The sequence below is a fragment of the Eutrigla gurnardus genome (genome assembly GCF_963514095.1).
Source record: "Eutrigla gurnardus genome assembly, chromosome: 20".
Taxonomy (NCBI): domain Eukaryota; kingdom Metazoa; phylum Chordata; class Actinopteri; order Perciformes; family Triglidae; genus Eutrigla; species Eutrigla gurnardus.
In genome coordinates, this window is record NC_139931.1 from 5,170,089 (window position 1) to 5,193,941 (window position 23,853).

At 43.2% G+C, this 23,853-nt stretch overlaps 3 protein-coding genes and 1 long non-coding RNA gene across 7 annotated transcripts in view; 1 reads left to right on the forward strand and 3 right to left on the reverse strand.

Annotated features, from left to right (window-relative positions):
* prpsap2 (phosphoribosyl pyrophosphate synthetase-associated protein 2) overlaps window positions 1–23,853 on the forward strand; it is a 46,282-nt gene that overhangs the window by 17,890 nt on the left and 4,539 nt on the right. Inside the window, exons 2-9 of one of the 3 annotated variants that reach the window (XM_084037268.1) lie at window positions 20,390–20,485; window positions 20,579–20,631; window positions 20,991–21,057; window positions 21,171–21,343; window positions 21,502–21,617; window positions 21,703–21,758; window positions 21,958–22,103; window positions 22,999–23,040. In XM_084037268.1, coding sequence (XP_083893394.1) covers window positions 20,403–20,485; window positions 20,579–20,631; window positions 20,991–21,057; window positions 21,171–21,343; window positions 21,502–21,617; window positions 21,703–21,758; window positions 21,958–22,103; window positions 22,999–23,040 — 736 coding nt within the window. In that variant the 5' untranslated portion in view covers window positions 20,390–20,402. Of the gene's footprint in view, window positions 1–20,062; window positions 20,486–20,578; window positions 20,632–20,990; window positions 21,058–21,170; window positions 21,344–21,501; window positions 21,618–21,702; window positions 21,759–21,957; window positions 22,104–22,998; window positions 23,041–23,853 lie in introns of those variants that run through there. The other 2 variants (XM_084037267.1, XM_084037269.1) reach the window with 2 other exon arrangements.
* Window positions 1,201–8,697, reverse strand: fbf1 (Fas binding factor 1). 2 transcript variants are annotated; one of them, XM_084037263.1, is made up of 31 exons: window positions 8,425–8,697; window positions 8,213–8,243; window positions 7,997–8,044; window positions 7,868–7,913; window positions 7,724–7,787; window positions 7,597–7,647; window positions 7,396–7,513; window positions 7,164–7,244; window positions 6,919–7,062; window positions 6,708–6,831; window positions 6,289–6,434; window positions 6,121–6,202; window positions 5,579–6,037; window positions 5,428–5,493; window positions 5,275–5,345; window positions 5,033–5,176; window positions 4,873–4,925; window positions 4,744–4,791; window positions 4,519–4,650; window positions 4,321–4,421; window positions 3,950–4,156; window positions 3,728–3,835; window positions 3,451–3,590; window positions 3,221–3,339; window positions 3,021–3,143; window positions 2,766–2,942; window positions 2,427–2,603; window positions 2,205–2,342; window positions 2,001–2,100; window positions 1,797–1,921; window positions 1,201–1,573 (listed from the first exon to the last, which is right to left on the reverse strand). In XM_084037263.1, the coding sequence occupies exons 1-31, from the start codon at window positions 8,425–8,427 to the stop codon at window positions 1,490–1,492; spliced, it is 3,510 nt and encodes a 1,169-aa protein (XP_083893389.1). In that variant the 5' UTR covers window positions 8,428–8,697; the 3' UTR covers window positions 1,201–1,489. The 2 variants fall into 2 exon arrangements, with proteins under 2 accessions (XP_083893389.1, XP_083893388.1); XM_084037262.1 differs by having other exon boundaries at window positions 7,724–7,790.
* Window positions 9,919–13,095, reverse strand: LOC311031102. Its single transcript, XR_014599043.1, has 3 exons — window positions 12,871–13,095; window positions 12,212–12,290; window positions 9,919–10,384 (listed from the first exon to the last, which is right to left on the reverse strand). It is a non-coding gene; the product is annotated as an uncharacterized lncRNA (long non-coding RNA).
* LOC311030783 (cytoglobin-1-like) lies at window positions 13,587–18,497 on the reverse strand. Its single transcript, XM_084036763.1, has 4 exons — window positions 18,348–18,497; window positions 18,111–18,253; window positions 14,775–15,006; window positions 13,587–14,321 (listed from the first exon to the last, which is right to left on the reverse strand). The coding sequence occupies exons 2-4, from the start codon at window positions 18,251–18,253 to the stop codon at window positions 14,157–14,159; spliced, it is 540 nt and encodes a 179-aa protein (XP_083892889.1). The 5' UTR covers window positions 18,348–18,497; the 3' UTR covers window positions 13,587–14,156.

Below are 23,853 nucleotides of genomic sequence, written 5' to 3' on the forward strand. Positions count from 1 at the left end.
ACGTTTACAGAATATAAAAACGTCACCACGCGAGAGTTCCGTCCCTGATCTCTTTCCTTCTCTGCGCGGTGGATGTGAGGCGGGGAGCGGCAGCGGCTCTCCGGGATGTTCCTCTCCGACATGTCGCGCTCACACCGTGGGACCCACCGAGGTCCAGTTATGGACTTAACTGCACACGAGCCGCCGTGAACAGGTGACGTTTTTTATGAATGGAGACTCACGTTTGTTGTAGTCTGGAGGCGGTTTCGTATTGAATATGCTAGCTGTTAGCTGTCCTTTAAGCTAGGCTAACACGTGGGAGACCATGTGGGGCAAAAGGGTTTATAACTAGACAAATTGAGAACATGCAGTACATCCAACGTGGATGTTACTTTTCATATTGATTAAAAGTGAGACGTGATAGAAACGTGGCCTTTCTGACGTCACCAGTTTTCTCCAGATGTTTGATTGTAGATCTAACGCCTGATTTTCCCATCAACTTTACAGGAAGCTGCGGCTAAATTGAATGAAGCTCACCCTCTTACCAAAGAGCCACATGAAAGGTAACTTTATTTTTTAAATTATATTTTAATATTGACTCTGCAGTTCATATGATGATTCTGTTATCCCTGTCTGAAACAAGTGTTGAAACAAATGGTATCTGACTGGCTGCAGACTGACCGTGTGGGGTCACGTGCTGCTGAATCGTCACTAATGAAACGTCTCCTTACAGGTTGCCGGTCCTTCTGTGTGACTGTCATGACTGAACATGAAGCCTGGTGAAAAGGTGCGTACCCCCTGTATCTCGTGATCCACGTTGACACCGACTCGGTGATGAAAACTGCTGCATAGGAAGTGCCGTCTGATGCGATAACTGACGATGGAAATAGCTGTTCTGAGAAACGGTCTAAGCTTCTGCTGCTGGTGTTCAGAATCTGAACACTTGATGATGTATATGTACATTTTCTCCCTACAGGTTATAACGGTCTGCAACGTGCGGCTGTATGAGACGACGCATGGGCGCTGACGAGCTGAACAGGTAAACGACTTTGACACCTGATGACTGAAGTCAAGCCAGTGATGATAAAAGTTATCCCTGTCTGAACTTAGGTGTTGACCCATGGTAACCTGAGGCTTGACTGCAGATACAGGACCAGTAGATCCCGTGATGTCTAGAAGTTGTCAAAGTGTTAATCTCTCCTTTTTTCTTATTTGCAGATAAAATCGAGTGGAATCGCCGGTCTGTGATCGCTCCCACAGTATAATAAATGCAGTGGATTTCTTGGTTTCCTCAAAGACGTTTAATGAAAAAGATGTATAAAATTGAACAAAATGATGGCACATAATTCTCAGATTTGTTTTGATGCTCTTTTTGCTTTACATTATGGACTGAAATGTAACACTTTGTATTTAAATAAACTTCATTGCAAGTAAAAGGATGCTCGTGTGTGAATTCTCACCCCAAATACGTTGCACACAACCCATCTTACTGTGAGCACCCAGCATGACGTTAATCTGTGTTGAAAGGCGACCTGTAAGATTTCTTCTTCAAATTCTCCAAGAAGATCTGCTCTTCCTGAAGGAATTCACGGTCCTGTGGGGAGGAAGCGATTGAAAAGACACTTATAAAATATTTGGCAGCTGCAGCCAGTAAATAACTGGGTGAACCACACCAGTTTCAACACGTGCAACCTTTCAATAAACCACTTTATGAAGGTCATGCACCAAAGATCAAACTTATGTAACAGAATTAGGGGATATTTCAAGCCAGTGAGTTTGGCGGTCATGTATCTCAGCATAACGTGTGTCCTGATTACCTTTTCTGCAGTGTACTTCCACAGAGCCAGACTAGCCTGTAGAGCGGTGGACTGACAGTTTGCAACTGAAGGAGGAATACTCAGGGTGACGGGCAGCTCAGGGTTTGGCAACACTGAACACGTATCTTCAGATAAAGACAAACAAAACTATTAGATTTTATATTTAATACATTTGTTACTGTTTATAACCAGAACAGACCTCACCTGGTAAAGTGGGTGGACTCATTTGTGTTAAAGATGTAACTGGATCGTTTTGTCTCAGCCTCTCTGTGTCCTTCTGCAGATGATTTAAACTTATTTGCTCCTGTAACCAGAAGAGTTCAGGTATTGCCACAAAGTTTGCTTTTCATATTTTATTTTTGAAGAGAAGCCCAATCAGAAGAAGAATACTACATAGAGAACACGCACCTGCAGGATTCGTTGTTCTCGCTGCCTCAACCGCTCCGTCTGGGAATGGATATTTCTGAGCCTCGCCTCGTGCTCAGCCTCCACACGCGCTGCTTCCTGCAACGCCCGCTCTCCTTCCTCATACTTATCTGCAGCGAGCTGCGATCCGCAAAGCATTGTCGAAGCTTAAACGCTGCTTATTTTATTACACTTCACGTGAGATGTGTGCGGCGTGAATCGTACCTGGCTGAAGGCCTCCACCTCGTGGGCTCGTGTCTTCAGTCTCAAGGCTGTGCTGCTTATTCTCTCTTTCTCTCGGTCCAGTTCTTCTCTTAGTCTCTCCAGAGTCTCTCTCTCCTGGGCCACAGCCATCTCCTTCTGTTTCAGCTCTGCAGTGTGGAGCTTTAAGTCCGCTTGTTCCTACAACAGAAACAGAAAAAATACATTTATTTTGTCCTTTTGGATGCTGTGAGTCCTGGAGAGCGTAAGAAAATGTTTGAATATATCCACTTAATTTACATCATAATATCATAAAATCTGATTAAGTCCATAAAGAAAAACCATCTCCATAGTGAAGCTCACCTGTGCCAGACCGATGATGGAGCCCTCTCTCTTCTCCAGGAGGCTGCTGACCTCCCGTTCAACCCTCTCGTGCCTCTGCTTCTCCAGGGCGTGAAAGTGGGCCCAGTCAGCTCCCAGCTTCCTCCTCTCCTCCGCACAATGCTGCATCACTGACTTCTGCTCCTCCAGCAGTGCACTCTGATGGAACCAGAAGGAGGTCAGAGGGGCTCATGTGGAAGTAAGACCCAGCAGATGTGGCTGTTCACCAGGTCTCACCTTGGCTCTCTCCAGCTCTTCTCTTTCCATGTTGATCTGCAGAGTGAGGGCATGTCGCTCTCCCTCCAGCCCTCTTTGGGTAGACTCTGCCTTGGCCTGCTCTGCTGTCATCTTCCAGCGCTCCTGAGGCAGAAAAACATGGATCTTTGAGCGTCTGTCTTCATCGCAGGTGTTCCTGAAAATATTTTACTCAAGCGGACCTTTTCAAGCTGTCTCTGCTGCTCGTTGAGCTGAGTGTCCATCCTGGAAATGATTTCCTTGAGGTAAGCTCTCTCCTCCGCCATGGCTTTCTGCTGCTGAGCCAGGCGGTCCTGCATCACTGAAAACATGCATTTAGAGAATGACCTTAACCCACTTGCAATGTGTTAGATTAGACAACGTGTTTCTTGACCTAATTGTTTGTGTGTGTGTGTGTGTGTGTTTGAGGTACATCGGAGCTGCTCGTCTCGGTGCCGCGCCCCCTGCTCCAGGCCGTGAGCCGAGTGTTCATGTGTGCTCTCCACCCGAGAAGACAGATCCCCCAGCCGAGAGGAGAACTGCTCCATCTGCTCGATTACCACTGTAAGAGATCTGGACACACAGAAAAACACAGATATCGGCATTGAAACTGACATTTGGCACAACTACAGAAAGAATGTACTACTAGTATGTACAGGAGTATTATTACTAGTATAATTGAGGGCTGGAGTCCTTTGATCAAATCTAACCTGGTCTGAGATGTTGCGCTTGTAACGGCATCAATCTCCTCGTCCTTTAATTTCTTCAGTCTCTGGACCTGGTGCTCGTGGTCTTTCTTCATCTCCAAGATAGATTTCCTTGACAGCAACAAAGGACAAACTGTTTTTACTACTGATGACTTACTTCCATGTTGAATGTCACAACACCAGACATGCTATTGTTATCTGTTATAGAGGTCATCCCTGTTGTACCTCTGGAGGTCTCGGAGTCTCTCCACCTCGCGGTCTCGGTCCTGCTGGGCCTGGGCCAGTTTGCGCTGGTACTGAGCCTGCAGCTCTGAGCGTTCCTGCTCTGCCGACCTCGTTCCTGCAGCCAGCCGCTCCATTAGGTCTTCACACTCTTGCCGTGCTTGTGTCTCCCTCTGGGCCGCTGATTCCTCCAGCAGCTTCACACGAGCCCTGGACATGCACAGAGATACGTTCAGCATTAGGGCACACAGACGCACTCATAAGCTGATTTAAAGTGCAGGGAATTATGAATAATGTATGTTAAACGTGTACACAGGCGATGCACGTGTGTGTACTACGTGTGTGTGTGGGTGTGCGGTTGACGAGTAAACTACTTGTGTGTGTTTTCCATCAGCTCCATGTCCTGTTTATGCCGCTGCTGGACACTCTCGAGCAACAGCTGGCTTTGGTCGCGCTCCATCTGCAGAGTCTTCACCTGGACGAGAACATAGCAGGAGTTATACACGGAGGTAACACAGAAAGGGAGGATCATTATGTGTTTCCCTCTCGTCACTACAACAGCGTTAGTGCACCTTTCCCTCCAGTTGGATGATGCGAGTCTGCAAAGCCTGATAATCTCCAGGTTGCTGGTCCCTCTCTTTGAGTCTCTGTAGGACCCCTGCGTCCACAACACCCCCGAGACCCAGCAGCTGAGAGTGCATCATCTGTCGAAGAGTAGGCCAGGCAAGGTCAAAGGTGATGAATGTGTTTTTAACATTTAAGATGAATCTGATAGTGGAGACTTCTACGTTCCCAACCTGCTGTTGTAGAAGAAGCTGCTGCAGGCTGTCTGCTGAGAGCGTCACCTTTTCAGAGGGTATGGAAAAAAATAATTATTACATCATAGCCCAAATCATGACAACCGTCTAGCAGAAAACTATGAATACCTGTTGTTGGACAGCAGTTGGTGTATTTTGCATTTGGTTTGGCTGTGGAACAGCTGGAACAAAAACAACCAATAATCATATTATCTTATTCACATCAGATATTAAAGCAATGGTGAATTCTGTATCTAAAACTACTTCAGATTTCTCCAAGGTTACCTACACCACAAAGGCAGCTGTAGTGGGGTTTCACCCGAAGCCTGACTGGGCCCTCCTTCCAGCCTGGACCCCTCATGCTGCTGGGTTTGGCTGTGGCTAACGCTAGCAGCAGAGACTGGCAAAGGACCAGTAATCTGAGGAGGGCAATCTGAGGGATGAGACAAATTTAGAGGTCTACTTTAGCGTGGGGAGCAGAGGAGGAAGTGAAGCTCCGTTATTATAAACTGTCGTTATTTGGATAAATACCTGGCTTGGTCCTCGCCTCTCTGACAGGAGTGGAGTGAGCAGCGGGGCTCGGCTGTTCCAGAAAACTGATGCTGCACAAAACAAAAGGAGAGCGACAAAAATAGCAAAAACATTTCACAGTTCGTGAGTTTCATGGATTTACATAACAAATACCTGGTTTCCTTGACGGATGTGAGAGTGTCCTCTCTGCCTCTGGGAGCTGGTGAAGTGACGTGTTTACTAAAAACAAAAGCAGGTTATCATTCAACACTGAGAATCAAGCCTCTTCTGTCATTGTCTGTATCGTATTTCCTTGGCTGTGTACCTAACAGCTGACTCCAGATCTTCTCCCTGGCCTAAAGAGTCGTCCTGCTTGGACGCTTTCACCTCCGACACTGACAGAGCCTTTTTCCTGCTCAGTGCTCCTGCTAACCAGTCATCCTCCTCCTGCTCCTCTTCTCCTCTCTGCTGGCTCTTAGAGACCTCTGGCTTGGTTTGTTTGCTGATAATGTAATTTAAGGCAGGGGCGTCTGCTGCCATTTTTGTTGCAGACGTGGCATGACTACCAGCCAGGGAGGGTCTTCTCTCCAATGAAGGAGAGGAAGGAGCCTTTGGAGACTCTGTGGAAGTCTTTTTAGCATCGCCCACTAGAAGGGTGTGGTCCTCGTCTGTCTTGAGACCTAGCCAGTCAGAGGAGTTGCGGTGGCGAGTGGAGGCGGAGGTGGGGGTGGTGGGATTTGGCTTCTTCTCCGGGGTAGAGGAGCTGACATCTTCTGTAGAAAACCTGACGATAAGACAAAAATCAGATGTTCCGTTTACCATGGAGGGCAAAAAGCCTGCTGTAAAACACCAAATCTTCACACACACCTGACAGACTGCCTGCGGGACTGGCGCCCCTCAGGTGTGGATCCAAGAGTGGGCTGATAGGAGCCAAATGTGAGGTCATCCTCTGAAGGTGGCAGGGAACAGAATCCCCTTTTAAAAACGGTACTTACTCATACCTTTGCTCAGCAGAAGACCACGGCGCTCTATTACCTTTCACGGTGGAGGTCCTCTCTTGTTGCTGATGCTGCTCCTTCCTCTCGCCAGTAGGAGGTCGCTCCAGAAGTCGAGGGGAGGTCATACTCTCCAGAATCTCATCTATTTTGGTACGAGGTCTCTTAGGGTTCTCGCTCCTGAGACTGGAAGACACAACAGAGAATCAAAGGTGAAAGAGACCATGTTAGGAGGCAAAGGAAGGCAGGGAAAGTTGGCCATTTTTGCAACAAAAAAGAAAATGTGTAGAAAGTAGAAAAGGAGCTACACGCCTGCTGATGAAAGATGTTACTTTGTAAAACAACAAACCAGTTTGGCTTTGTTTTTAGCATCACCCCAAAACCCCAAAAGCAGTAATTATTTATCGTTTCAGCACTATAAATAAGGAAAAACAATAAGACTGAGAACAAAGCTCTTACCTTTCCTTGTTGGACCAAAGCGCGGCCTCTTTTTTCGTGGAAATGTTTTTATCGCTGTCAAATCCCAGTGCATCCATCGGGTCCTCCTTCTCATCATCAAATGTGAGATCACTTCTTTTTTTTGCTGACGAACAAAGCATAAACACGTACTTGAGAGGTTGTTTGTTTTCAAAGTTTGAAGATGAAGAATCACGGCTCATTGGAGGCTCACGTGTTTCGGTCTTTACGACAGGAGATGCTGAAGGAGACGGTGCAGATTTTTCCGGTTGGGCTGGCTGCGTGCTGGATTTAGGTTTGGGCTTGTCTTCGTCTGAAAGCAGGTCATCAAGCAGGTCAGCGAGGGGGTCGTCGAGATCTGCAGGTGGAATAAGATCCTTTACGTTAAACTTTAAAGCAGTAGATAAAGAGGCATCATCTTTGTAAAGTCGGAGACGGGATGGGGAGGCTCGCACACACCAGATGGGTTGAACTTCCTGGAGTTACTCGCTGTAGGCGAAGGTGCAGAGTTTGTCTTCCTCCCTCCTGCGCCGGGTTCATCTGAGTTAAGAGGGGGGAGACACAGCTCTCTCTGATTCCTGCTACCAATGCAAACTTCAAAGCCAGTCATAATGTGAAGCTAATAATGAGAAAATAATGTATGCAAGAACAGTGTGCACTGAGTTATCTGCTCCCTCTGGTTTTACTTTACTTTCTGATACGGAGGCGTCTTTCTTTGGCCCCTCATTACCAAACGGCTTTGTTTGTGCAGGAGCTGAACTGGGCTTTTTCTTTGATGCAAACAGGTCGGCATCCATATCGTCCATGTCCTGAAGGAGGATGCAGAACAACGAGACGAGGAGTGGAGCTGAGACCACGCACAGACGACTACAAAGCAAAAATAATGACCTACCTTCATGTTCTTCAGTATGTCATTGGGATCTGCTGCTGAGACGTCAGAGTCCTGGACAAAAATAAGAAATTAGTGCCAAAACATTAATGTTATATATACATATATTCCATCATGTTTGTCCACATACCTCAGAGTCCCCATCCTGTTTTACCTCCTCGGCCAGCATACTGAAGATGTTGTCAGTGGCAGTGCTGCTGGGGAGGAGAAAGAAAAACTCACAGCTCTGATTTATAATCCATGCTATGTATCTCTTGGATTACTCCAAACGTACCGGGTGAGGGGTCCACCACGAGTTGGTTTCCCCCGGACTGGGAGATCTGGAGAGTAAATTATTGAGAGAAAAGTATGAGGACACACAAACACCTCACAGTGATCGTACATGAATACACTGTTCACTTACTTGTATCATCAAATAAGCTGTCAAGCAAATCGTCATCTCCAAATGAACCTTGGGGAAAACCGTGACACACTTTTACACAAGTTACTTTCTGATGCCTTTTGTTTTGGTTGATTTGTCTGTTACTCTCTATGACTAGTCATTTGTAGCATTATTTATTCATGTATTTCTGTTTCTCTGCTACAATAATAATAATACAAGAACACGTGACAAACTTACTTTTGGATGCTTTGCCCTTCATCTTTGCAGCCTGTAAATAACAGTAGAATACAATGAGTTGTTGTACAGCTGGATGATCGTGGCGTAACTAAACCCGGGGAAATTATTACATGCATACAAAGTGACTGAAAACATGCGTTTAACTTTAAAAAAAAACACATTTAACTCGAATAAATCACGAGAATGTTGATATTAGCACCAGTTTGACTCACCATGTTGAATCTCTCCTGCTAACTTTGCGTAGCTCGCTAGCTTCTTTAGCTAACCTAGCTAAATCTGATCAGGCGTCTCCGGTCTCCATTGGTAACCACTGAGGAGCGTTCATGTCAGGGACGAGACACACGGCTGTAGCTAGGCAACGCTACTATGGTTACACGTCGCATTACGTTAACGTGGCGGCCGTGATTAGTCGTTGTTCACACAGCGGAAGGTGAATCAGAGGCTTCTACGTTTGAGATTACTGCTGCAGTAACGTTACCACACAGCCGTACCAAGCGGCGCGCGAGACAGACGCTTCCTGTTTACAGGACGGGGTGCATTGTGGGTATAGTAGTTTTTTAAAGCGTATCCTTTAAGGTAACACGTGTCGGGAAAAAAATATAGAATTTTTGGGTTGCGTTTAATTCACGAACGTGCTTGTTGTGGATTTTGATACTTTACCTGCTAACTCTGGTGAAAGCTACCAAACTGTTTTGACCACCAGGTGGCGTCAGAGCTTAGACAATTAATCAAAGTAAGTGAGTAAATGAGTTTAAAAAAAAATGAAGAGCTGAATAATTTATCTTCTGAAGCCTATGTTTAATTCATTAAGATCACAAGACAACCAGCAAGCCTGTCGGTTAAACGTTAGGTTCACTATTTAGCTTCACTATTCCTGGTGGGGCCGCTTCAGGTGCTCCAGAGTTGGGTTTAGACATGCACGCCTGCACCACGTGGGTTTAATGTCCATCATTCTGTCAAAACGGGGATTTGTTTTATAGACATGGCAAACATGCAGCTTGCCCGTGCATGCAGGAATGAGTCCACTGACCTTAAAGCATGAAAATAGCTGGAAAAACATCACCGCCAACAACACCGTTTTCTGCAATGTCATCCTACATTTCATATGCTATGTGAAGACACTGCTAACGGCTCAGGTGCTAATGACAACAACTGTTAACAAATGGTCAAGAAACAAATGTACCCGTTCTAACTACAGCAGCCTGTAGTGAATAAGAGGAAAATAAATGCTTTCCTGATATTATTATATGAAAAATGTACATCGTTTTAATAAATCATCATCACAAATCAAACACAGTAAATTCTAAGTGCATGCAAGAGACAACTATTCATTCAGTCATGGCTTTATTTGATCAGTGGGCTGATTACAACATTAACCATTAAAGGATTCACAGAATGGACATTCATATGCAATACAACACATGATTTCAGCAAGATCAGTAATGGGATCTTAAAGGTACAGTGTATAGGATTTGATGTCATCCATCAGGGAGGTTGCAGTTTGCAACCGACTGAATCCTTCTCCGTGTAGGTAGACTATGGCGGCCAACGTGAAAACATGAAAATGCAAATGGCCGTATCTAGAGCAAGTGTTTGGTTTGTCCTTTCTGGGCTACTGTAGAAAGATGGCGGCAAGCTTTGTGAAGAGGATCCATTCCATATGTAGACATAATTGGCTCAAAAAAAGGGTTACATTTCAGGCAAGTATAAAGAAAAGATACGCATTAATAATTCATTCAAATTCTGTCAGTAGATGTCCCTTAATGCTGTTCCTTTAAGAGAAGCTACTCTTTAAAATACATAAAAATCATTTGTTGTTGTTTTTTTATCAAAACAGGAAATGCATTTGAATGCAGAGGCACATGACATGTTCACCTATTACCCTGATGGTATATCCAAACTTTAAAACAACGGTGTATTCCGTTTTAATGCTTAGCACACAGCATGTGTTAAGCTTCATCTTCTTAACTGGAATTCACTCAGTTGCTGTTTCCTGTTCCAGTCATGACAGCAGGACAGATGGGGGGGGAGCCACGATCAAAGCTGGCTTCATCGATCTTTAATCCTGGTGGGAGTCTTGGCGGGAGCTGCCAAATGTAGATAAAAACCCAAATCTGATCAATAAGAGGGACAACAAAAAGGTTGCAGGCCAAGTCTTGATACCAGAGATCACTGAGAGAAGGGGAGAAAACAAATCAGGGTTTGTGACTTTCAAAATTGTGACGTAGAAACACATTTGTTTTCTACTTCATTCTTGTTAAAATAAAGTGAATGACAAGGCTTGATCATAGGTAAGAAAAAAGGCCTACATCATTCAAAGTCATGTATGATGTAGCAAAAATAATAATTCATAAAAGAAAGTATCCCCCTGACTCGGCTAAATTGCCACCATAAACATGATTCAGCAGGTGAAAGATCACATTCCTGTGATTGCAGGCCCTGAAAGGTGACTCAGCAGGTGGCTGGGGTTTGGGAGGGGGATGGGGTCCAACAATAGAGGATTTTCAAACATGAGATTGAGTGTTGTTGTAAAGAGACGTGTTGGTGATGGCTTTCTGAAATATTAAGTTGACTGAACCTAACTGTGCGTAGTTATTCTAACCCATACTTAATGGTTTTAAACCTAACAACATAATAAAATTAACAATTCCTGTTGCTCAGCAGGAAAAACCCCATGTTGTGGTTTTGTGCAAAGGTCAATTAGTTTAATACTTTCTATCAAGATATTTTCAGTTGCATTAAGCTTTGTGATGTAGGTAATTTACTTATGATAATAATAACCCACCAAAGAGATAATGGGTTGTTGTTCTGCCTCTGAATCATTTAGTATAAGCGGTGGAGCAGTGAATACTTAAAAGCTCAATGTGGGGCAGGCATCTTAGCTCTTTATGCATCTGTGCCTCTGTAACATGCTCCACTGCTCCACTTTCTTCCCTTGTCTGAAGCCCCTTCTGTAAACCTCCGCTCACACACACACACACACACACACACACACACACACACACACACACACACACACACACACACACACACACACACACACACACACACACACACACACACACACTGTCAATGTCTCTTTGTCTGTCTGGATGTTTTCCTGTCTCTCTTTCTTCCCACTTTGTTTTGATTTGAATTGATCGGAATTTACAACTTAAATCAATTTCCTCATATCTTTTCGAAACCGGTTCAAGTAAATTTAGCATTAGCTTTTAGCATTTGGACAATAATTTGTGATGGACCATGGACTTTGAGATGGTAGATGGCAGAAACATTTATTGGTGCCCGATGATCATCGAGAGAATCGAGGTTTGGGCAGAACGACAGTCTGTCTTACGTCTAGCTTCAAGGTAAGAACTTTGTGTTTCGCATAACGGACTTGTTGTTGAGCATAACTGACTTGTCTTGTCTCATTTGTGTCCTTACATCACCTAGAGAATGTCCCATGATGTCATCAGGCCTAGTTCACCTCAGTATCCCGGTATATTCCTACGTGTTAAAACAAGTTGCAGATTGCAACCAACTGAAACTTCTCCAATGATGCTTTGTCACGCCTGTCAGGGTCTGGCACAAAGCGCCCCTTAAGCTCCTCTAATGAGATGCTTTCAAACATCAACGATGTAGACATCACCTGGGTTTCAAGTTTCATGTTCGCCTTAGAGAAGAAAACATGAATGACCCTATCTAGCAAGTGTTGGGTTTGTCCCTTCTGGGCTACTGTAGAAAGATGGCAGCCGGCTCCATGAAGAGGACCCGCTCCTTATGTAAATTTAAACGGCTCATTCTAAGGTAACATAAACATTCTTATTTTCAGCTGATTATACACTCAAGAAAACACACTTATGAACATTTTATTTGTGCTAGATTCCCCCTAAATGCTGCACACTGCTCCTTTAAAGTCAAAATATCTGCCCCACTTTGAACCCCATGGCTGTATCATACATGCCCATAAATCCTACATGTCTGTTTTTATTGACTTGCTCGTGTGTGCGTCCTTACCCCGTGATGTCATTTCTGGGTTTCTGCTGCTCCATTACTCTTTGTGTACGGCACGTCTTTCTCAGTGGCCTCTTTCTGCCTGTGACACGCAACAAAACTCAATATTAAATGCTTCACATTAATCAGCCTTCTTGAACACACAGTTTTATTTAGGAACCTATTAAAAAAAAGGTTGCTGATTATTAGCTCATAATTGTGTGAGGTAGCTGTTGCCATGCTGAGCTGTGCTGTAGCTTCCTGGTATTGTTTGCCATTGCTTTGTGAGTGGATGAGCAGGGCCGGGGGGAGAAGATTGCACTTTGAGTCAATTAGCAGCCGTGAGCTCGAGAGCTCTGATGCTTTCCCCTCCATTCATCTTGCCATTAAAAAAAAAAAAAAAAACCCTGGAATACACTGTTGTTATGCATCGAGCCACTTATTCTGCACACTGTTGCTCAAGGCGAACCCTAAAATAATCACCGGAGTGATTTCAAATCAATGATGCAGATAAGTCTCACTCACTCCCACATGCATGAAACACACAGGCATGTTGTACTTGTTATATGTAGGTATTTTACATGTAATTATTTTAATAGTATAACATCTTTTTTTTGTCAGGGACTTGAAAACGAAGTCTAAACAGATTTTATAATGACCTCGAGGTCACGATCGGTACTCACGGTTTGATTTTGCTGGAGAATCTCTGCCGCAGGATGAGAGCGATGGTGGTGAGGACCACCATAGTGGTACACATGATCCTACCCTCCTATACGGTCTCCTGCCGGGACCCGGGGAGGTTTATAGCACTGACACTTGTCCTCCCATCGAAAAAGGCTTGAACGGCAGAATTTATCGTGTAACAATCGGACTATTCCTGTCTTTCCTCCCGGCTCTCACTCATGATTGGGGAGATTAGCTCTGAGGATTAGCTGGGATCAACGCGGGACTAGGAGGCAAACAGAGCATGCTGTGTGTTTCTATTCTGAAAGCATGTCGTCAACGCAGTTGGCCAAATTAACCTTGATATTGCCTTTTTTTTTTTTAAGAAAGGGCAGCATTTTGTAAGAGACTGTTGAAATTCAAATCAAATGACCATAAATCTGGATAAAACAAACTCATAGTTGACCAAGTGTTCCTAAAATACAGTTCATAACGAAAAGAGAGCATCGTGGGGGTTAAATGGGGTTATAAATAGAGACTTCCAGCATCTTATACTTACGCTGCTGACTCAAGCAGAAAATAAGCGAGCAGTAGGCCGAACGAGAGCGAGGAAAGGTCTAATTATGTCGACATACTTGTGAGTATATGCAGGGGAGTCAGCTGGGAGCAGACGTTAAAAGCATCTAGCATCGAGGCAATAACGGGTCTCATGGCTTTCTTTGTTATTTATTTTTATTTCAAAATGGTGTTAAATACAGATCGCCTACAAAGGTGAGTCGTAATGACAAATTGTACAATCGTCACAAAACCGTTTAAAAATGTAAAAATGGCCACGGAAAAAAGGAATCACATCACATGATATTATATATATATATGTATATATATATATTGTATTTACATGGCAGTGTTTATTAAGATATACACATTCAGGCAGAAGGCACATCCAAGTCAAATGTGACCTCTCATCCACTGTTTACCTTTGCTCTTTCCTTAAAACAGTTTGGTCCTTTACAAGAGTATAAAAAACAAGATCGATAACTTTGATTTTCTAGGATCTCTCTCTCTCTCTCTCACACACACACACACACACACACACACACACATGAAAAGGGTTCCTGTGGTTATTTAGAGTGTATGTCCCATAGCCCATGAGTATCTTAGATTACAGTGTATTGAATCCCCTCAGATTTGCCCCCTGATACATTGTTTCCTGTCAAAGGTCGGTACATCGCTCTCCCACGAGGCGGCGGCCCCAAACATTAGAAGTCTCTCATTGTGCTCCAGTGATGCCAGACTAATAAAATCTTCACCCGGTTGAGGTCGAGAGCTTCGTCCAGCCCACCTCCTCGTAGACGGCTCTGATGCCGCAGTAGACCGTGGCCAGGAGTTTGGTCCAGGCCGCGGCCACTTCTGGGGTCACGACCTCTGTGAACTCTTCCCCCAGGACCTCCAGGATCACGCCACTCAGGATCTGCCCACGGCATAACAAAACACAGGACTTCTTTGAGACACATTTAAGGAATGGTTTGTTATTTTGGAGGAAATATATAGGAAGTTAGATAGAGATCGAAGGTTCACACGGTCAACGGATGGTTATCTGTACAGACTGGAATCTAGCCTCACATTATAACATTATATAATTATATCTCGTTAGGTGGGAAGTTTGAGAATCATTTTGACATTAACTTGATTATGTTGTGTAACGTCCTTTCTGTCTGCCACACCCTCCTTCTCCCATTGTTCCACCCAGTCCTCCTGTCTGACTGGCAAAAATGATAAATGGTAAAACTGAATCCTGGGATCAAGAGGTCCTTCATGATCTCCTCTGGGTTACATCATAAAACATATATGTGGTTCATGTTTTAGGGTCTACTTTAAGCCCTGTGGATTCTCTGGAGGTGGAGTTTTTATCTCTCTTATTTACCTTAAAGTACCGAGGCTCCACCTTGTGTCGGAGGGCGTGCGCCTTTCCCACCAGCTTGAGCACCGAGGCCACCTTGTCCGAGTTGTCGACGCTCTCCACCAGCGTGTTGAGGGCATCCATGACCCTGCGAGCGTGCTTCCGGAGCTGGGCGCTCCTCTCCAGCTCCTCCGGCTCCTCCACGTGCTTGAACTGGCTGAAGAACTGCTTGGACGAGGGGAAGTTCACAAACAGCCTGAGAAGGAAGGGGAGTCGGAGCAAACGAGAGAGATGTGAGTGTACGAGCAGCTGCTGTCGACGCTCCGCTAATCTCATCGCCCTTCAGCCAGCACCAGCTTCGATCCTGCAAACCCCACGTTTATTCCCCCCCACAGCTGGCAAAATACCACGAGTAAATATCAGCACTGACATGAGAGGGCTGCATATTTTCCCCTTTTAATGTTTAACTTATCTGCATGGTATGGTATCTGAAATAGATTTGAAAAGGGGAAATATTCAGCACTGAATAACTACTTATGTTTCGCCGTAGACATAAAAGTCGTTAACCAAAATATGTTCAAGCACATCCTATTCCACCCTAATTTAATTATCTATTCTTCTACATATTTGTGATCGGGAGCAGGAGCAAACATGCAAACCCTCTGCTGATTGCTTAGTTTTACCTTCATCATTGTGGGTGATTTATATCATAAAAATATTTTTCCTTTCATCTCATCAATCATTTAACATGTTGCATTACATAAATTAATCTTGCGGCGTTAAATCAAGCGTACATGACAGATGTTTCGCTTTAAAGGCTGATATCTCTGATGGTGTCCGGGAGGAATTTTGTTTTAGAAATTTGTTCCAGCTTTGGAATTTTTTCAAAGATAATGTTCAATCCTTGAGCAAATGAAGCTGCTATAAACTCTCTGGAAATAAACAGTTATCTTTGCCAATATTTAATTGTTGTTATAACTGCTATCACTCCAATATATCTTCAACCAGAAGGGGGGGAAAAGAGGCTAAGGATCCTGCGTTCAATTGTAATTATGTTTACTGTATGGTTGAGAATTATTCTTATCGCAAATACAGCCGACCTTTCACTCATGTTTCATTTGGCACAAATATTATTATTTTTGTTCTGATATTTCCCTGCACAGTTCAAAGACCCTTCCTTTGGTTCATCTTCCTGTTTGACCCCCAGAAGTATCATCGGGAATTAGAAAAGAGGATCCTAAAAACGCCCCCCCTCCCACAGTCTGGGAAGAGGGCCAACGCATCTGGTTGCTGACCTGATGTCACATCTCACACTGTCTCTGCAACAACTAACAGAAAGAGGAGCCAAACATTCCCCGTTCGCTCTGAAGCATATGGCTGGATATTAGTTTCACATGCAGATTTAAATGTCGGAGGGAGGAGACAGGATCTCTCTGGGTGGAGGGCCTTGATATTTCTGTCTTCCCTGCAAAACTAATGAGGAGCGGTGGTGTTTAATCTTTCTCTCTTGTAATTGCATGAGCTGTGGTTGCATATAAATAGCCTCATTATTATTTTATATGGTCATTGGACTCTTAATCCGTCCTTATCTATTCTTCAAGACGCACAGAAAGTTTCCAATTTCAGAGAAACAGCGTCATAATTCTGCTACTTTTGATCTCTCGCCCCACAACGACATTTTACTTTGAAGGATTCAAGGTGCAGGTGAGTGACAGCGGTCTGCTTTCCCCGCTCAAACCATAATTTGTCACGGCCTCGCTTATCGATCAATCCTCATTCCTCAAATTCCTGAAGGTCATGAAGTGTTGGTGAAGGAATGCGGCGAAAGAAAATGAGGGGAGTGTTAGTTTAATGAATTGAGTTCTGTTCATGCTTGCATGCAAAAAGTGGGTGGGACACATACAAAGGGTCCGACGCCCATGGTGACCGCACAAGCATATTTTTGCTGACCTCATTTAACTTTTAACCTGCAATCCTAACGGATTACAAAGGCATGCTTTGTCACGCAGTCAATCCTGTCACACATGAAAGACAGTCAAAGGCCGTCACACCCGCATTTTCAAGTCCTTGCAGATATGATTTTAGTGGCTGTAAAAGGGGTTGCATGCTCTCAAAAAAATGATAGTGATAGATGATAAAAACGCTCTCCATCGCAGAGAAAAGAGGGGCGTTTTAAAGGTCTTTCCACCAGAGAGGGATTCATGCTGCTGCAGGTTGCCCGGCCCTCTACAAAGGCATTCGAAACATGACCTGCTCTTGGGGAGGGAGCCCTCTGAGTGTCTGACTGATGGATTATAATGTTTATCCTTGGCCTCTACTATTTCATCAACAGGATTAGGAAAAAAGGAGGAAAGGTGAGAATATAACATGCAAATATATGACTGAGTTCCTTCAGACAGACGGGAAACTCGTAAAGTCAATGTGATAATTGGAATTTACAAACTGCATGCAGAGGGAGGATAATCCCACAGGGTTTAAGTCAGATTTAGATAGATATCTTTGCAGATTTTTTTTTTTATGGCAGGCAGAAAAGCATCAGGAAGCCTCAGAAGGTGCAGTTATATTAACAGAGGGGAAACACACTAAATGCAAATTTGACGTATCAGTGGTGAACCAACCCAAGTTGTAGAAATGAAGAGAAATGATGATGAAAAGTACCAAAATAGTAGTTTGATACAGTTTTGTGTCAATGCATCATTGCATTGGTTTCTGTTTGTAGTCCAAGCCGTATCGACCAATCACATTCAAGCTGGTTTTGATTGAAGGTAAACAGACCGTGAGTACAAAAAAGGATTGGACGACTTGCAATCATCGTCTCACTATCATTACACTTTTTACTGGTTTTAAAATAACCTTGTTGAACTTGTGAAACTATCTGTCGTCTCTCAACTACAAATCCAGTCTCGTGTCTGAAGTTGATAATCGAGATGTAAACAATAATCAGTGCTAAGTTGTAGTTCTACGATATAAAACATGTCAGTAAATACTCCTGTTCATGTTTATGCTTTTACGCGTCTTAATAAAGGCGGTTGCCTAACTTTTAGCTTCGGACGAGTGCATTCAGGCTTCAAATATCATTAAAGTGGTGTTTTATTTGTGAAGATTGTCTTTTATTATGTTTTAACGTTCTCATTTTATGTCAGTTACTCTGAAAAACAAGAACAGATTAGAAGCCTCTTCAAGACGTTACATCGATTTAAGAATTAATTCTACTTGTCAGCTCAAAACTATTAAAAATGCTCTCAGGGATATTTTAAATGATCTTGTGACGACCTTTGTCACCTCTCATTTTAATAACATAACTTGCGTTTAAGACTCCAAATCTAAACCAGGAGAGTAAAACTAAGAAAAAAGAAATACCTGATGAGTATGGCCACCCCAACGTCATCACAGTTCTGGTAGACCTTCGCCCAGGAGTCCTGGATCATCAGCCTCTCCTTGTCAGTCAGTGGGCTCGGTTGCTCCAGGGGGTCGCCCTCTCCCTCTCCCTGCATCCTCTCCATCTGGGAACACAGTTGTACAGAGCTGAGCACGTGCAGAAGGCAGGGCTAGTGAGAGCACCCCCCCTCCCTCAAAATTAACATGATATTTCTATACCTCTGTCTTTCTTGTTAATGTCTTTTTCTTGGTGAGAGAATCTGATTCCCTTCCCCCCCTTTTCTTTCCTCCCAGTGAGAATCTTTTGCTCTCCACCTCTGAATGTCTGCTGAGCGAGAGTGTGAGTGAAGAACAGGCTGAAAAAACACAAGAAACACAAGCAGCGAATGAGGAGGAGCCTCTGTACTCTCTCTTTTATACTCTCCCTTCCCTCTCTCTCCCTCTCCCTCTCTCTACCCACCTCACCTTTGTAGGTGGTGTTTGATGAGACATGATGAGCTCGAAAGCAAATCCTCAATAACTGAGTCAAATATGTAATACATGCACTGGTTGAGCATGGATGCAATGTAAGATTATGACGCTGAACAAAGATAAAGGAGCACACCCTGACCTTCTACCTCCGTCGTCACCATTCCAGACTATCCAGGAGATTAACCCGTAATATTGAATATTCTCTCAAAGCCCTGCCGACGTGAATGTAGAAACACAGAAAATTAAGCGGCGTGACGTCCATCAGAAATAGGGCAGGCGTCTATTCATTTTGTTTTTCAGTCTGTGCTCCTGACAAGAAACAGATTATACGACCCATTTTTCATTACTTTATCTTTTTCATTACACACACTCTCAAGTGAGCCACGAGGCTCTCGCCACACCTTTTTTTTTTTTACAAATGCATACTTTTTCTCCACCTTTTGCTGTGTCGTGGGGTTATCTGTGGTGATTCATATCTCACAGCTGAAATCTCGATTATGCTCTTATTCAAGTTTCACGCCGTGGGCCCAATAAGCCAGGAAACGGTGATTAACCATCAAAGGGAGAGCAAACATGGGAGTAGTGAAAAGACAAAAGATATTGTAGGATTGAGGTGATTTACTGCAGGCGTCAGGTGCCAACAACGCAGACTGGTTAAACATTGACAGTTGGGGGGGGAAACTGTGTGAAAGGTAGACACATCAAAATGTTTTCTTGTCACAGAAATCTCAGGGCATTCCCAATTAAAACCATCAATATCAACATCATGCAGTATGTACTGCAGGTTTATGGTTGTCAAAGTGGCTCGTCAGGGATCAGATTAGGTTGCTGTGATCAGACAAACAAGACTTGGGCAATGATTGCAGATCAACACGCACCGCATGCTTTAGGTTCCTGCAGAGGAACTAAAATACACCGTGTAATGCTTGATGACTAATTAGACTGTCCTCACCCACATGAGAAAAACTGGTGTGAGCAGTTTTTCTTGTAAATCATGTCTTAGCTTTTTGCGGTTTTCCTCAGATAAACAAACATTATAATATAATTTGACATCCATACACATAACTCTGCTAAGTGGATCCAGGGCTAATAGGTAATGACACCTAGTGGACAAGTTGGAATAGTGCTGCTTCTCAGTTGCTGTCAGAAATTCAACATTTGAGAAAATCAAATCATGTAAACAACAAGTTTTTGCTTAAATTATCTCATGATGAGCTGCTTGATTTTAGCTCATCTAATCAATGACATAAAGTGTAATTCATCCAAGAAATATGCGTGGTTTATTTGCATGGTTTATTTTTAAACTATGCGCCTCAAATGTAAGTATGCTTCAGACACATATTGCAGTCACATTATGAGTGTGGCTCGTAAAACTATATATAGCCTAGCTGGCGCGTCAAATAAAGCATGTTTAAAACGCGCAAGCTGGGGAGTTTGACCCTTAAGGGATTCCGTAATTCTGAGCGCAGACGGCGACGGTTGTTAGGCTACGGTGCTACCTAAGTGACAGGTATCAGCCCCTGTGGTTCGCCAACAACCAGACAAACAGGTAACATAAAGATAAAACTTGATGCTAGTTTCGTAGCTGAGGCTGTAGCAAAGCTTATGTCGCACACTGAAGGTGATTTCGCGTAGTTGGCTCACCTAGCGGGCTAGTGTGCGGTAGGTAGCTACCGTTAGCTGGCTAGTTAGCTAACCGCGACGTCATAAAAGAAAGTCGGGAAACAAACGCGGTGGTCGGTTGGATAAAACGGAAGGTTGTCTGTGAAACAAACCTCCACCAGCAGCAGCATCACAGCCACGATGAACGTCGCTAAAAGTGGTTATCGCGTCTTTTCCGCAAACTCCTCCGTGGCGTGCACGGAATTGGCCAAGAAGATAACGGAGTAAGCATGATTCTTGATTATTTCTGACGTCTCTAACTGGTAGTTCAGTAATCAGGGGTGTGATCTGTAAATGTGTGCGGTTTTGTGTGTCAGGCGGCTGGGAGTCGAGCTGGGGAAGTCTGTGGTCTTCCAGGAGTCCAACAGAGGTGAGGAATCATTACCAACAAAGGGGAATGGTAGTTATTATAGGCTTCTAAATAACCATGCTTCCCTTTTAAAGCAACACAAACACTTTATTTAAGTCGTTATTACAAGCAAACAGAGGTGGGTCTGAATAATCACTGTTTACATTATGAATATATAAGTAATCTGAGGATTCAAACACACAGTATTCACATTCATGACTATTGGATGTTTGAGCATGGTAGCTGAAGATGAAGCATCAAGATATATATTATATGGGCCATATAATTTATGATGTAGATTGACTGGGTGTGTGTAATTGTTTGCACTTTGCAGCCTAATTTAACTGATTAGAAAAAACTATTTTTTCCCGTCACAATAGAAACCAGAGTGGATGTGAAAGAATCAGTCCGTGGACAAACCATCTTCATCATCCAGACCATCCCCCGGTGAGTTTAACATCTCAAGTTCTGCACAAATCGCCACCTGCAAGTGAGATCTTGCGTCAGTTTCACTAGCTTAAGTTAAAATGTCCCTTTTTATTCTTGTTTTAATGCACCAGAGATGTCAACACAGCGATCATGGAGCTGCTGGTTATGGCCTACGCCCTCAAGACGTCCTGTGCAAAGAACATCATTGGCGTTATCCCTTACTTTCCCTACAGCAAACAGTGCAAGATGAGAAAGAGGGGCTCGATAGTGAGCAAGTTGTTAGCTTCGATGTTGGCGAAAGCAGGTAAAGAGAACGAAATGCATCACAATGTGTGCCCGTCTCTTTATCCCTCGCCATCAGTGTCATTTAATTGCATCTTCACTCAGTACATCTAGTTATTGAGAGTGCAATGTGTTAATTGGGAGTAAGATCATGCTGTTAATCTGTCTTTTACCCCAAAGGAATAACACACATCATCACCATGGATTTGCATCAGAAGGAGATCCAGGGCTTCTTCAGCTTTCCAGTGGACAACTTGCGTGCCTCCCCTTTCTTGATTCAGTACATCCAGGAAGAGGTAATACTCCCATTCCATTGTCTGGTGTGAGTGTGTGTGTAATAATTGATCTAATATAAACATAATTTTTCCTTCATCCTGTCAGATTCCTGATTACAGAAACGCCATCATTGTGTCAAAGTCTCCCTCAGCAGCTAAGAGGTAACCGATGGATACAAATAAACACGTTTCACCTCATCCCTTAGCATTGCAACGATGAAATTGCTTCTAAAGAGTCTTAAAATATGAACGTGATTGTTGTTGCCAGGACTATTCGATCATAAAAATAGAAAGTGCAGTATTTAATGTGCACTGAATTGACTTAATATTTGTAAATAAGCATGTTTTGTATGTTTTTTAGGGCTCAATCTTATGCAGAACGCCTCCGCTTGGGTCTGGCTGTGATCCACGGCGAGGCTCAGTGTTCGGAGTCTGACATGGCTGATGGAAGACACTCCCCACCAAGCGTACGCAACACCTCAGGACACACAGGACTGGAGCTTCCTTGTAAGAACACCCATCATTATTTTTTTTGCAGATTATTTTTGCCCAGCGCTTCATAGATTTTACCTGTATAGAAAACATATTCCCGTTTGTTGTTTCTCACAGTTACATTCCTTTTTGTGTGTCAAATTCGGCAAGACATTGCTTATTATTTCTGCTAGTTTATCTTCTCAGCAGTTCAAATCTTCAACACTTCACTGCGTTCATGACATCAATCCTGCCAACAACCCAAAACAGCTCTTATTTGTGCTAACCTGTTTTACGCTGACGGTTCTGCTGTTCCTTAGTCATACCATCAACCACACTCGCAGGAAATTTACTTTCCGTGTCGCTGCATGTTTTAATTCCACAGATACACGACATCCACTCATGCTGCATCCTCCGCAAGCTGCAACTCCTAACTTGCAAAGAGTGACATGCTTTTTAATCATAGAATCATAGTCCTTGCCTATCTCTTGGCACATATGTTATATTTGGTGAGAGATACTAACGTGACTCATTCAGTTTTAAAACATATCTGCAGTGTTTATTCATGGTTAGGCCATTTTTAACGGTTCTGAGAAAATATTGAATGATTGTGTCATTGGCAAATGACTCCGACGTATTTGCGTCCAGTATTCACTTTATTATTTAGTAAAAATATTTCTATTCTTACTTGTGTTTTTCTATTCTCACCCTTGACTTAAAAAATCCTCCCATGGAACAATAACGTGCTTCCTAACTGCTTTAACCGCACGGAGATTTAAATTAACACCTCTTGATTTGTCGCTGTGAGAGATATTTTGATGTTTGTCCGTAAAAAAACCGAGTGAGGATTTTCCAAGTCTTGGCATCATGTGTTTGTCATGTCAAATATTTGTGCATTTGTGTTAACGTGGTGTTTATTTGTTGGTAATAGCAGGCAAACAACAAGCTCCGTTCCCCGGCATAGAGCTCCCAAGTACGACCGTAAAAACATAACTTCCATCTGACTATGAAATGATTCCTCTTCAAATGGCTCCTCAATTGGTGCATGTGTAGACGAAGGGGTTTGCGTTGCATCTTGTGAAAATACAGTCTGGATTCTGGACGGGGAGTTTGTGAGACGTGCACAAGACCGTCTGCATTGACAAAAACATTGTTCAATGAGCTACTGTACAGCGTACTAGATGCTATTTGCATGGCATGTTTGACTTGAAAAAAGGCAGCTCACATGTTTACTGCACCTTTCTGAGATTCCAGACAGTCGTTCTACAAGATGGCCAAACTCCTCCTTTTTGTTTTGTCGTGTTCTGATTTTATTTTAAACTCCGTAAATCAAACCAGAACCATGCCAAACATTTTCTCTGTTTTTGTTTTCTTTACTTTATATATCTGGACTCATCTTGCCAATCAACACATGGTGCACCCATATATTAAACCCGCTCTTAGAAACCTGATTAAGTTTTGGTCATAACTGCATGTGATAACAACAAAGCATGCTTTTGAAACGTAACATCTAGCGCTAGGAAGAAAGAAGAAACATCACGAATGGGACTGTTGGAACATTTAAGCATTCAATTAAGAGTCAAATCAAAGTTTTAATTTCTTCCTTCAGTGATGATACCAGATTTTATTTGATCAAAAATAATATTTAGTATAGTAACATGTTGTTTTAAATCTGCTGATGAAATCATTTAAGCTGTTTAAATCAGTCCAATGTCTGAATGAATGTTATTTTATCTTTTTATATTTGACCAAACATTTCTCAGGTAGCTTGTTGCAGTACCTCAGC